Raw genomic sequence first — 14,731 nt, forward strand, 5'->3', positions numbered from 1 at the left:
GAAAGAAAGAAAGAAAGAAAGCCTGGCTGCATCTACGGAGGCTGAGAAAAGCCCATCTTCCTCTCCCCATCCTGACCATGTTCTACAAAGGGACCATCAAGAGTGTCCTGAGCAGCTGCATAACTGACTGGTTTGGGAATTCCAAGACCTTGCAGCAGAAAGTGAGGACATCATTGGAGATCTTTTTTCCCTGTCCCATCATAATCCACAATACAAAACAAAACAAAACAAAATGAAACCACACAGACAACAAAAACAGTGCCAGCAAAAACATCAGTGTCAGCAAAGACAGCAGCAGCGTCAGTAAAGACAGCAGCAGCAAAGACAGCAGTGGTATCAGTAAAGACAGCAGTGCCACAGAATGCCACCCTGCAATTCCATTTAGATAACCAGAAGGCTACTTCTTTCAGGTGTAAAACAATTCCACCTAAAAGAACAGAAAACGATTTTACACTATGCACCACATCAAAGCAACATCTACTGCCTTGTTCAGCTACTATTATTTTGCCACTATGGCTGGAATTCCTGTCATACACACCCAGAGGCCAAATATTTCCCACAAGCTAAAACGTCAATCGGCAAAAAATTCAGAAGAAGGGAGAGCAGCCAAAGGCCCACACATCCACTACTGTGACTGAAAAACTAACTCTGTCAACTAAGGGGAAGAAATGCAAGAGAAAAGAACATAAAGCAGTCTATTCAGCATTAGCCAAGTAGGCAATCAACATATACCATCAACACAGCAGCAGCCCTGAGCGATACTCGAAATGGGATATCCCAAAGTGTGGTCAAACTGGGTTATATGGGTAATCCCCCGGATTATATATATTACTGGGGGATATAACTGGATATAACTGGGGAATAATATATATACACTGGGGCGCTACCCAGTATATATATACTCTCCAAACATTCTGTAATTAAACCACACCCCACTCATTAAAACCTAGATTTAAAGCACAACTCAACTGTGTGACTCACCACAATCTACCCCACACTCTTGGATTGTCACCCCAACGATTGCCAAAACACAGTTAGTCCCAAGGTCTAAAAATGCCCGTTATAGCGCAAGACCTAGGCTGAGGAGGGCTCCCATGACCCCATCCTGCTGATTGAGAAAGATGATGGGGGTTAGAAGGGCAACTTGCCATTTCCCACCCTGTCCTTTGCAACTCCCTCCCATTCTCCCCCACTAAAACTTCTTACCTTGGCTCCAAAGTCTTAAAAAGTTTCCCTTTAATGCCACTTGGTGCCTTTGACTCACCTGCACCGGGCTTAATGCTATTGACTGGTCTAAAAAACTAATACTAACTCAGGTGCTGTCTGCTCACACCCTGGTACCACAGCCTACAATTCCATCTCATCTGATGAGGACTCACTTGTTATGGGCACTCAGGAACCACTCGCTGCTCTAATTGCCAGCAGTTCCTTCTTTATAAGGAATGATGCACATTCTTAACCTTGGTCAAGTCATCCACTGGGGTGATTGTGTACACTACACAAGCCAAAGTCAACCCAGGACAGGCTCAACTTCAACCTCCTTAACTGTCTACAACAAACGCTACCTCGACCAATACACACAGTTCACACACAGCACACTGGTGAAATCATGCATAGCCATACAACATGCAGTGATGAAAGCACCACCACCTGACAGGAAGGACAACTTGAGGCCTGCCCTGGGGGCTCAATGCCTAGAACACACTAAGAAAAAAACAATCGATCATACAAGCAAGAAACACAACTCAAGAAAATTGATAGAACCCCAACAAATACCCAAAGGAAACCCATATACAAGTGATTCCCATAAAAATAACAGACCAGCCAGGTGACACAGCATTGGCAACTTCCACCTACAAGACTCTCTTTTAGTAGTAAACCCAATATACACTACTCACAAAAAGTTAAGGATATTTGGATTTTGGGTGAAATTTATGGAAAATGTAAAAAGTTCATGCTACAGTGATATTATATCATGAAAGTAGGGCATTTAAGTAGAAGCTGCAATGGTGATTTCCTCATCTCAAACAATTTATTGAAACAAAAGCCAACAGTGGTGGGTATAAAACAACAAAAAATGTCAATGTCTCAATAATTTGTCATGTGCTCTTGACCATCAGTTACAGCTTGACAACAACGTCTCATGCTGTTCACGAGTCGATTGTCTGCTGAGGCATGGCATTCCACTCTTCTTGAAGAGCGGCCCTCAGGTCATTGAGGTTCTGGGGTGCAGGGTTACGAGCCTCTACACGGCGACTCAGCTCATCCCATAGGTTTTCTATGGGATTCAGGTCTGGAGAAAGTGCAGGCCACTCCATTTGAGGTACCCCAGCCCTCAGCAGCCGTTCCCTAATGATGCGACTTCGATGAGCTGAAGCATTGTCATCCATGAAGATGAAATTAGGCCTGTGTTGTTCATGTAGGGGCACAATGACTGGATTAATGATGTTATTCAGGTAGTATTGGCTTATCACTGTACCATTCACAAGATGTAGGGCAGTTCTGTATTGAGTAGACACACCTGCCCAGACTGTAACACCACCATCAACAAAGGCTCGTCTGGTGACAACAGTGGCTGATGCATAGCGCTCTCCTTGACATCTCCAACATCGTTGGCGGCCATCATTTCTGTTCAGCGTGAATCGACTTTCATCAGAGAACAGCACTGAGGCCCACTGGTCCCTCGTCCAGCGTAAATACTCCCTGGCCTGGTGGTGTGGTCAGGTACCCTTGCAGGTCGTCTAGCACGCAGACCACGCTGATGTAAACGGTTTCAAATGGTCTGACATGACACTTGGGTGCCTCTCACCTTCCTTAAATGTGCCTGGAGTTGAGTGGCATTTATCATCCGGTTCCCCAGGGCACTGTTCACAATGAAGCGGTCATCAATGTGGGATGTGGCCACTTCTATGCCTTTCTGTGACTCTTCCAGTCTCTCTGTATCTCTGTCGCAACCTGCTGATGACACTCAGTGACACGCTAAGCTCAGTGGCCACTTCCCTCTGAGAACATCCTGTTTGAAGCCTCGCAAGGTCGAGGTACTGTTGATCAATTGTTAGGTGTGGTCTTGGTCTCATGATGTCAATATATGAACAGCATGATGAAGAGGACTGTTTAAATACCAATTCCATTTGAACCAGAAAATGTATTGGTCGATTCATGGATCAAACACCAGTTGTGAATTTTGCCATTAAGCACCTTGTTAGAGAACAGCAAATTATGCAAAAAGTACTGAAACACTGAACAGTTGGACATGTGCATTCAAAAGTGTAGAGAAGGTCAAATTAAGTTCACCTGTAAAGGTTATAGTGCATTTTAGGTGCATCCTGAAATTTCACCCGAAAGCCAAATATCCTTAACTTTTTGTGAGTAGTGTAATTCAAAAAAGTAAAAAATCCGACGCAAAACGATGAAGGACGATGTCGCACATGCTGCATCGATTCAACACATGCCGAAGCAGGAAGCGCAATCAAGGTAGCACTGGCATGAAACAGCGCACATAAAAAAGAAAAGAAAACAAAACCAGACAAAACACCAGAGACAACAAAAACAGCAGTGTCAGGAAAGACAGCAGTGGTGTCAGTAAAAACAGCAGTGGCATCAGTAAAGACAGCAGTGGCATCGGTAAAGACAGCAGTGGCATCGGTAAAGACAGCAGTGGCATCGGTAAAGACAGCAGTGGCAACAGTAAAGACAGCAGTGGCAACAGTAAAGACAGCAGTGGCATCAGTAAAGACAGCAGTGGCGTCAGTTAAGACAGCAGTGGCATCGGTAAAGACAGCAGTGGCATCAGTAAAGACAACAGTGGCAATAGTAAAGACAACAGTGGTGTCAGTAAAGACAGCAGTGGTGTCAGTAAAGACAGCAGTGGCATCGGTAAAGACAGCAGTGGCAACAGTAAAGACAGCAGTGGCAACAGTAAAGACAGCAGTGGCATCAGTAAAGACAGCAGTGGCGTCAGTAAAGACAGCAGTGGCATCGGTAAAGACAGCAGTGGCATCAGTAAAGACAGCAGTGGCAATGGTAAAGACAACAGTGGTGTCAGTAAAGACAACAGTGGTGTCAGTAAAGACAGCAGTGGCGTCAGTAAAGACAGCAGTGGCAATGGTAAAGACAACAGTGGTGTCAGTAAAGACAACAGTGGTGTCAGTAAAGACAGCAGTGGCGTCAGTAAAGACAGCAGTGGCGTCAGTAAAGACAGCAGTGGTGTCAGTAAAGACAGCAGTGGCATCAGTAAAGACAGCAGTGGCATCAGTAAAGACAGCAGTGGCATCGGTAAAGACAGCAGTGGCATCGGTAAAGACAGCAGTGGCATCAGTAAAGACAGCAGTGGCGTCAGTTAAGACAGCAGTGGCGTCAGTTAAGACAGCAGTGGCATCGGTAAAGACAGCAGTGGCGTCAGTTAAGACAGCAGTGGCATCGGTAAAGACAGCAGTGGCGTCAGTTAAGACAGCAGTGGCATCGGTAAAGACAGCAGTGGCATCGGTAAAGACAGCAGTGGCAATAGTAAAGACAACAGTGGTGTCAGTAAAGACAGCAGTGGCGTCAGTAAAGACAGCAGTGGCATCAGTAAAGACAGCAGTGGCATCAGTAAAGACAGCAGTGGTGTCAGTAAAGACAGCAGTGGCAATAGTAAAGACAACAGTGGCGTCAGTAAAGACAGCAGTGGCATCAGTAAAGACAGCAGTGGCGTCAGTAAAGACAGCAGTGGCGTCAGTAAAGACAGCAGTGGCGTCGGTAAAGACAGCAGTGGCGTCGGTAAAGACAGCAGTGGCGTCGGTAAAGACAGCAGTGGCGTCGGTAAAGACAGCAGTGGCGTCGGTAAAGACAGCAGTGGTGTCGGTAAAGACAGCAGTGGTGTCGGTAAAGACAGCAATTTTACCACCTACATACCTCATTTGGCCACTACAGCTGAAATTCCTGTCACACACACCAGATAAATATAAATATAAAACAAATATAAATAAAAATATAAAACAAATAAACTCATTTCAATTACAACCAAACACTGAAGTTCATTACCAATTACATCATGGATATGGTAAAAGAAAAAAAAAAGAATGACTTTTTTATAGCCTATTTGGTTTTGTTCAAATAAGGGAAAGGTAAATGGAAATCAGGGGCATGGAAAGCCTGTGTTATTTAGTTTTGCAGTCCTGCAGTATTATCACACACCTGAAGACTAGAAGCTAATTTGTGCTAAACATACCAGAGCAGGATCTGGTGCCTTAAAGATTTGAGTGGAAATGATTACCTGGATCGTGTACCTTTTTGTGTATTTTGTTTGTTGAATGCATATAAAATAATAACAAAATCCTTTTTAATTAATGATGATCGTTCTTCATGTCCCTTCCCTTTCAAGAAGGCAAATAAACTCATTTCCATTAGGACCAAACACTGAACACTGAACTTCATTATCAATTACATAATGGATCTGGTTTATTTTTTGTTTTTTTTATTTCCACCTATTTGGTTTTGTTCAAAGGAAAGGAAAATGGAAATCAGTCATCTGTGTTGTAAATTCTGACCATTCTGTCACCCGTATACACCATAGGAGTGGTTTGAATAAGACATTTGGTATTGTAATGGCTCAGTAGATCAGATGCAGGCAGCAAAGATCTAAAATCAGCAGCCTTCAAATCTTACATAACAAGTACTTCCTGCTGCATTATTTTTATTTTATTTTATTTCATTTTATTTTAGTTACACTGAAAAGCCTTTTGAAATGAATTTACTATGAATGCATAAGATGCCAAATGAATATGATGACATTTACTTTAATAAAATAAAAAATCAGTTTATTACTACCACTGATATTGTTTTATCTGCAAAGCCTTGTGCTTGTGCTGCTGACAGCCTGTGTTACTTTATTTTATCTAATGGCCTCTTTTCCCCCTCATTCATTTGCCATTCAAAGCTTCTGAGAACGTTGTTAAAGCCTAGGCTAAACTAATTCTTTCTCTATCTCTTTGTTTTTACTGTTAAAAAAATGTCCTCAATTTATACTATATATTTGGATGTCATAATCTGAAGCTAATGTGCATTATAAAACGCTGGCATTGTCGCAGTCATCATGTCCATTCTGCAACCTTTGTCCTAAGTATTTAATAATTTAAATCAGCCTTTTGTTTACAATGCAAAGGCCTGTCTATGGTGACAGCTCTGAATGTGACTCTAAATCTATGTTATGAGTGCTTACTATACTCAAGATTGTCTTCAACAATTATTTGTTTTTAGTTGTGGAGACTCTCCAAAAGTGCATTCACTCCTTTAATGAGATTTGGAAAAGTGTTCAAATGGTCAAACGACTGAATCAAAAATCGAATATTCTATTTTTAGGAAATTATTCAATATTTTCTTAGAACTTGCCGTAAATGCTGGATGTGCTGATCTATAAGAAGATCATCCAAGAATATATCCTATTGTCTGTTACCTGTCAATGCCTTGAACACTGATGGGGCATTAGGACACCCAATGGCATAACCAAACCCAAGTATCTATGAATCTGTGTGACTAAGGACCTGTCCTGGTAGCTAAACATATTCCATATTGTGGAGAAGGTGAAAGGCTCCAGCCTACCACAGCAACTACTAGAAAATGGCATGGTACTGTGGAAAGCATCTGAATTACCTGCAACAAGTGGAGAAGATGAGGCCTATCTTCAGTGTGAAACTCCTGGAACAATCCCATCCTGGACACTGCCTCCGTGTTCCCTACTCATAGGAAAAGCTCTACATGTCCATCCACAGAGTTGTCTGTTTAGTTTGGTTCATTGGGTCTCCTTTGCACTGGATATCACACGATCTGTTACAATGGTTATATGCACCAATTCGTCTTTCACAACTGATATGTTGCTAACTTGCCTGAATCCAATGTGTACATCCAACAACATATAAAGATGGTAATATAGACATCAATAATATGCATACTTTATAACTGTACTTAAAATAATTGCACTACCTAATCCTAACACTGCAATATACTGTACATATGATTGATTGCTTTGTATTAAGGTTAAATTTATACACTTGTGTATATTTGTTTGTTTTTGAATGCTGTTTTTTCTATCATTCCCAGTCTGGGAGCAATCACAGTGGCTCTGATATTTTCAAGCATGTTTGAATTCACATCAATTCTCTTATCAGATGCAACTTATTGAAACCTTATTCCAGTTCTATCGACCATATTTTTATTTAGGAAGGCAATTGTAAAATGTAAGGACAATAATCCATAGATACTTTCATTTTCCTATAGACATGTCATATCCCAATTCTTGTAAGGAACAGCAAAAATTAAAATAAATACAACGGCAAACCTAGGTGATTGACACTCAACATTTGTATTCTATGTGTCTCAAGTGATTGCATAGCATCGATAACACTATATCTAAAAGTCTAAACTTAAGTGGAAAAAAAAGTCATGCAGTATGAAAAGGTCAGCAATTCTGAGATTTTAAAAATTAGTTGGTGGGTTGATCTTCAATAAAATACATAAATAATGTATAATGAAAGATGAATTGAATAATGAATGAATGAAATTACCTTCTAATTAACCCTTGTGACTAAGGAAATGTTAACCAGAAATCCACCAGAGGCTGTTAAACTACTAGAACAAGGTTAAGAGAGTCCCAGTTGGGGAAATTGCCTCCAGGTTCGACTGCCATCAAACCTTTGAGTGTGTGTGTATGTGTGTGTGTGAGTGTGACAATTGTAAGTCACTCTCAATAAGGGCATCTGCCAAATGACGTAAATGTAAATTAATCCTCAAGTCTAAGGAGCGAAGGAGGATTGTTTCTTCTAAATGTTAGAGATTCACCCAATTTCCTGTCAAACAGGCCACAAATACAGAGGCAAATGGTCTGTTTGGATACATACAGATTACAGAACATGTCTTCTGAAACACATCACTGGATTAATAGCACTCCTCATTCTGATTTAGCAATGGCTACTATAGGAAGTCACTCCTGAATCTGATTTACAATAGCTTCTGTATCGAGTTAATCCTAATTCTGATTAAGCAATGTTTATATCTTTATATGTTGTTGGATGTACACATTGGATTCAGGCAAGTTAGCAACATATCAGTTGTGAAAGATGAATTGGTGCATATAACCATTGTAATACGTCGTGTGATATCCAGTGCAAAGGAGACACTCCTAAAGTGTGTCACTCCTGAATCTGATTTAACAATGGAACAATTGCTTTCATAGTACAAATCACATTTGTCTTGGTGTATTGGTTCATAGTAATAATAAAGCAAAGAAGCATAATCACTCCTGAATCAGAAATTTCTGAATCTGGTTTCCAAATAGTTTCCAAATCAGGTCACAGTTGAATCTTGTTCAGTAATGGGAACCTGCAAAATACAGCCTTACAGTATTGAAGCAAAACTAGTAAAAATACCAGTTAACAACAGCTATAGTTGTTCAGCAAAGCATTATGTAACCTTTAATGGCAGAAATATGTCTCCAAATTCATACCATTTGCATATTATTCAAAACTCTTCACCCAGTGCATTGTCTAGCATTGAGAATCGTCAGTTAAGCAAACCACCACAGCCATTTTACAGTCCAAGAACTGTCCTGTTGAGTCTTGAAACTTGAGTCGCCTATTTGTAAACTCATAACAAATTCATGGTACATTAGCTGTACACGCTTATGTAAATCAACTTGTTGACCAAAGTCAACAACAACTGTACAGTTATTACTGTGTACTGTTATTAATTTAAAAATAAACAAATATCACACTACACTGAGCCAAATCAGAAAGCCACCATCACTCAGTGGCGGGCCGTTTCACACCTAGGCCTTCACTGGTGTCCTTCCTGAATTAATCCACCTCTATAGCATCATTATGACGCCACGGCAATAGATACTAATCAACCGTTAAAAACAAAGTAAAAAAGAAATTAGTCTACAGTATTTCACACCTCACAAGGAATAGTCAATTTTATTACAGTTACTTTTCTCAAAAAAGACATTCTTGATGATGAATGCAGCATCCGAAATGAGACGCAGCGAATATAGAAACACTGTATAACAGTGCGTTGTGTCGCAGGCTCTTGTAGCGAACATGAATAAAATTACATTACATATAGAAAAAAACAAATTAACACAATTCAGTCTCACAAGTCTCCTTTCACTGCAGAAAAAACATAAAAAATAAATAACCCACAGCCCACCCCGGGGATCTGGAATGAAGGCAAACTGAAAACCCAGAAAAGAAAGAAAACCCAAAAGCATAAATGGTTCTTGAAAAAGCTTATCAACTATTTTGAAGACTCAAAAGTATTTTCTTGAAAAGTCCGCCTTGAAAATGCATTTGTAAGGATGTCTGCGACCAAATCGATTTCTTCTCCTCTGTCAGCCATTGTGAGTTAAAATGTATATATTTTATTCAGTTTGTGCGGTTTGCTGCCTCTGACTACTCCAATTATCCAATCAAAAGACATGGGGCCTGCTAGATGGCCCCAGTGACGCCAACTCGAAATCTGATTGGCTAATGGAACAGTTTCATTGCCACTTATTGTAAGCTACGGGCGCCTGCACTATTGATACTACTAGCCACTAGCTGAAATATGATTGGATAAATACTCTTATCATAAATATACACTACTGGAAGCAGTGCAACCAAGGGAAAAGCTATGAAATGTAGAGAATAGACTATTGGGAATAATTTAATATACATTCATGGAAAAATATATTAAATATATTAAAATGCAAGTCAGTGATTCAGATCACTGCTGTTTAGGCCAGCAGAGAAGGCCTTGCTGGCCCTGACGGTCCGCCATTGCCATCACTTACACATTAAATCATATATTTATGAAATCTACGTCAGTTTGTTTAACCACAAACTTGCCAATACTGCAAAATTCCTGACTGCAACACATTAAACTTAATAGATTTGCACTAATCCATTTTGCTTGACTTTCCTAGGCCCTTGATGAGATATCCTCACCCCCAGTTGTTTGCCAAACTGCAGTTTTCCTATATGGACTGCTTGCTTCTGAAAACCAGGAACATGAACTCAAAATCTAACTCCTGACATGCATCAGAGGCATCTTTAAGGCTAAACATTTAATACTGTATTGCTGTAGTAGTCTTCAAAATAATTCTACAATAAAATACAAAAATAAAATAAAATACCCCCCCCCTTTTAATTCTCCCTCATGAGCTTTGAAAGAATATTTCCTTTCTTTTAATTTGCAAACAATTTGGTTTTGTCCAAATCAGGAGACTTATGATAACAGGGTGTCCTAGGAAAAGTCGAAATGTAAATCAGTCTTTCTCATGTCTGTTGAATATTCTCACCATCCCGATGGCAGTAGAGCTTTGAAATCTTTGAACAGAGACTTGATTTACATGGTGAATTTGTTATTGTAAACACTGAGAAGCCAGTTAAGCTTTATTAAGTTAAAGGCTGCCACCAGAAATCGAAAACATCCAGAGCCACCGGAGAAACAGCAGACATACTATTACTTTCCAGGTATGATTTGACATTAACTTCTTCTCTTTACTGTTTACTGCCCATGTTGCTTAACTGGTTTAATGATTTATTATTTATGGCTTTCAATTTCTGTCATTTGACCTTTAATTATATTGTGAAAAAAATTTACCCAATTGAACTGCTGGAATAATGCAGTGATTCAATGACATCATTGACATGATTTTAACTGTTTATTATATCAGAACATCTTTGTTCTGATAAAATGCTAAATGTAGATCCTGTAGACTTTCAAACTGAATAACTGATCCTTTACACCATGCGATGCTCTGAAAGTATAACATGGGTGAATTGGACAGCATTTCTACATCTATGAAGATCTTCTACAGCTAGAATTCCTATGTGAGAGTCGTAAAGTATTGTGTCGGTCACAGACTTAAATTCCCAAGGAAGGAATTTATAAGCATATGTTTTGTCTGCCTGCTGTCTCTTCTACAGTGTATAAAGCAAGCTATCAAACAGTAAAACCGTACAGTAGATTCAAGGCGACAAGTGTGTTTGATCCATATGTTAAAAAGTACACTTTCTGATAACACAAAACCTAAAATATAACCTCATATAACCTCAACCTCATATAACCTGTATTGCTATGCAACTGGAATATATATTACATAAAAATAACTACTCGTAATATTTGTTGTGATAATGCCCAATATGTGCTTTGTTAAAACCTTTTTGTGCAAACTACTGACTGGGGAAAAAAATCCAGATATATGATACAGAAAAAAATATATAGAATGCTATGAGATGCTCAGCTGTTTGCAGAAATAAATGTATTTATAGAAAACAAATAATACCTCAATTACCCCCTTATATGCATTCCTTAGAATTAAGTTAAGCAAATTTGAACCAGTTGAACATACCATCTTATTTATTTTAGTGCTTTCATCTCCACATCCACCATGAGTCTTTTTCTGCTCCTGTGTCTCACTGGTGAGAATATATTTATTATATACATTTGTGCTCATGTTTTTAAATACATGTACTTGACTTTCTGAGCTTCCAGTGAATATAAATTTCAGTATGATTAGTACTGGCTACTTTTTAAATAAAACCAAAAACATTGTTTTGTTTATTTCGTCCATTATATACACATTTTAAAATAAAATATTGCAACAGGTGTTGTCCCAGTCGCCATGCAAACTTTCCGCCATGATTATTATATGATCACAATACCATCAACATGGGCAGATGCAAATGCGTACTGCAAAAGCAATTATCTTAATCTGGCTACGGTGCGGACAGACGATGACTGGTACAGGTTGAACGCTGCAGCAGAAAGCAAAGGTCTGGAAACAACTGGCTGGGTTGGACTGTTCCTCGATGTCTATGACTGGTACTGGTCCAATAAAGTGATCTATCTGATGACTACTGCAACCTACTGGGCTCCTGGGCAGCCTGATAATTTAGGTGGAAATGAGGAATGTTGTGCAATAGACTCAACTGGATCCTGGGCAGATTATCCCTGCACAGATTTAAAACCCTTCATATGTTTCAATGGTAAGCTAATCCACTATCTCATGCTCATCCTGAGTGACCCAAGGCTTAAGCCACATTCATATACATAATTATTTGTTCTACTCTGTGGCAGCCTAGATGGTTTTCTTAAGAACTAGGATAGCTATTGATATATATCAAAGTTATCACAATTGGTTTGTACCAGAGAATAACAGACAGCACTCATACGTACTGTAATTCAGATATGCTTCATGTTTATAGCACATTCCTTGGTCTTTAAACAAATGTTTTAACATATATTTGTAATATTATGTTTTCACAGCTGCCACAGGAGCGATTTTTTCTTACACATCTCCCATGACATGGTGGGGAAGTCAGTTTCACTGCCAGACATATCACACAGATTTAGCCAGAGCCATCACTAGCACACAGAACAGTCGATTAAAACAAGTGGCAGCAACCCAGGGAACTTCTTGGTTCGGCCTATATAGGGACACTTGGTTGTGGTCGGATTGGATCACGCCTTTGCTAGTCCGGTGGGGTCCTGGCTTACCAAATAATGTTGATCATGATGACAACTGTGCTATGACAACTAACAACCTTTTATTTGATCGACAATGCAACAACCTGTACAATTTCTTCTGTCACACACGTGAGTCCTTCTTTTTTTTTGACTTGCTACCATAAGTCCTACATGAGCAGTGTAAACCATTGTGTCTGTGGCAAACTTACATTCCCAAAAAGGAACTTATAAGCCTATGTTTTGTCTGCCTGTTGTCTATACAGAGTATAAAGAGATCTATCAAGTAGTAAAACTGCAGATTCAAGGTGACAAGAGTGTGTTTGATCCTGTTGTTCAGTCTGCAGTTTTACAGCAGGTAAGTCATGACATTTTGCTAGTTTAACTAACACTTTATGATAACATAAACCCTAAAATCTAACTCCAGACTCATTGTGCACAAAAGAAACAGATTAAACCATTATTATTATTAACCATAGATTATGTACTCCCTGTGAATTAGCTGTTACTGTAAAAACAGTAATGTATTACAACAAGCACATTAATATAAAACTAATAAAGGACTTTCTGGCCAATCAGAATTAGGAATTTGAGAGTTCTGTGGTATAAATGAAATTTACCATTCAGTAGTAAAATCCTGATTCTGCTCTTCAGGTCTTGCAGAAACTAAAGGAACATGGCATAACGAGGGAGATAAAGGTGACCTGGAGGGTGCACCCAGATGGATACGTCTTTCAAAAGAAACATATCAGTAGCCTGTACCTCAAGACTTTTAGTTGTGGATCGCAGTAAAGCAAGTGGTGAAAGTTTCTTCAGCATTTCCATGTCACTGTGGCTTATTGTTATGTAACAGCTTTATATATTCAGTTTGATTTGCATAGCACTTTTAGTGGCAGACTAGCACCTTCAGCTTTACTGGAATTTGAATGCAGAATTTGGTTCCCTTCTATTTCTACTTAGCTTGTCTTTCAGAATCATTTTGGGCCTAAATTACTATCAGAGGGAGCTAGTTGCAAGGAGGGTAGATTAATGTTTTCCTAACATTTATTTATCAAATGTCTCATGAATCTCTTAAATGAAACTTGCATATGTTAACCAGAGAATAGGAATGTAGAATATTCTGATACACACAGCCTACTTCTAACTAGCCTACCTAGAATAGCCTACTTCACAAAAGTTCATGCAGAAATGTACTGCAGAATGACTTGTTAGTGTTTTGGGGAATGTATTCAACCAGAGAAGATCAAGTTTTGGGGCTCAAGCCTGCTTTGAGGCTAGCCGTTAATGTTTTCATTAAAACATAAGTGGTGGTTTAAAAAAAACATTCAAACAATTTCTTAAGCTTAACATTCAGGAAATGAATACACAGATGTGGAACATTATGTAACAGGTAACTTGAATGCATATAATACGGCATATTTAAACCAGTTAAATGAAAACAAAGTACAAAATAGTAATTTCTAAAAATCTATATTAATGTGAAGATCATTGATAATATAATTAGAATAAGTTAAGCTCCAGATACCCATGTTAATTATTAATAAAAATCATTTATTACCTAAGAAGACAAAAATCTGGGTTGAACTTGGCCTTCAAAATGCTATACATTTAAAATTTACTGTCTGTAAAAGGAAGAAGAATATTGAGAGTTTTTTTTGTTTAGGAAGTTCTTTCTTTCAAAAACAACTAATATTTTTCTGTACAGAACTGTTTATTTTTCAGATAGCATTGTGTGTACAATACTGATCTTCATCTTATAATGAAATATACTTCATACTTTATTGGAAATGCATAAAGCATAAAGATATTCAAATAAAATGACACTTTTTAATTGTTTCTTTAAGTTTTTACATAGAAATTTATTACCAGATAAGACCAATTAACTGATGTTATTTTTTGAAATGCAAGTTATTGTTTGGAATATTTGTGGATTAAAAAACTTATTTAATGATATGACAGCTTCAATTTTATATCTGTCTATTTCAGTATGTATCTGTGTTAAAACTTAAATGATTTTTTTTAAAACTCTCCAGCATCCCACAGTTCTTTCCATCATATGGTTGGGTAATTGGTGGTTTGGTGGTTCACCATGGACAGCTGAGGAAAACAGGGTTGAGGATTTCAATGCTCAATTTGCTCCTTGTCACTGCCACGTTTTGTTGTTGTTGTTGTTTCTGTAGCCATGAGTCTTTTACATTTTTGCTAATTTGCTGCCACCATCAGGCAAAATGAAATATTGCAACATTTGCTG

At 38.6% G+C, this 14,731-nt stretch overlaps 2 protein-coding genes across 3 annotated transcripts; one reads left to right on the forward strand and one right to left on the reverse strand.

Annotated features, from left to right (window-relative positions):
- Positions 1 to 2: 2 nt before the first annotated feature.
- On the reverse strand, positions 3 to 7,681 carry LOC131349515 (uncharacterized). 2 transcript variants are annotated; one of them, XM_058385272.1, is made up of 3 exons: positions 7,542 to 7,681; positions 6,631 to 6,788; positions 3 to 4,920 (listed from the first exon to the last, which is right to left on the reverse strand). In XM_058385272.1, exon 3 carries the CDS (start codon positions 4,896 to 4,898, stop codon positions 3,291 to 3,293), a length of 1,608 nt encoding a protein of 535 aa, XP_058241255.1. In that variant the 5' UTR covers positions 4,899 to 4,920; positions 6,631 to 6,788; positions 7,542 to 7,681; the 3' UTR covers positions 3 to 3,290. The 2 variants fall into 2 exon arrangements, with proteins under 2 accessions (XP_058241255.1, XP_058241254.1); XM_058385271.1 differs by having other exon boundaries at positions 6,631 to 6,804; positions 7,542 to 7,667.
- A 2,686-nt stretch (positions 7,682 to 10,367) lies between these two features.
- Positions 10,368 to 14,232, forward strand: LOC131348943 (uncharacterized). The gene is made up of 6 exons (XM_058384193.1): positions 10,368 to 10,484; positions 11,383 to 11,435; positions 11,622 to 12,002; positions 12,283 to 12,612; positions 12,747 to 12,838; positions 13,135 to 14,232. The coding sequence occupies exons 2-6, from the start codon at positions 11,405 to 11,407 to the stop codon at positions 13,270 to 13,272; spliced, it is 972 nt and encodes a 323-aa protein (XP_058240176.1). The 5' UTR covers positions 10,368 to 10,484; positions 11,383 to 11,404; the 3' UTR covers positions 13,273 to 14,232.
- The last annotated feature ends 499 nt before the right edge of the window (positions 14,233 to 14,731 follow it).

This window comes from Hemibagrus wyckioides, linkage group LG29 (genome assembly GCF_019097595.1).
Source record: "Hemibagrus wyckioides isolate EC202008001 linkage group LG29, SWU_Hwy_1.0, whole genome shotgun sequence".
Lineage (NCBI taxonomy): Eukaryota > Metazoa > Chordata > Actinopteri > Siluriformes > Bagridae > Hemibagrus > Hemibagrus wyckioides.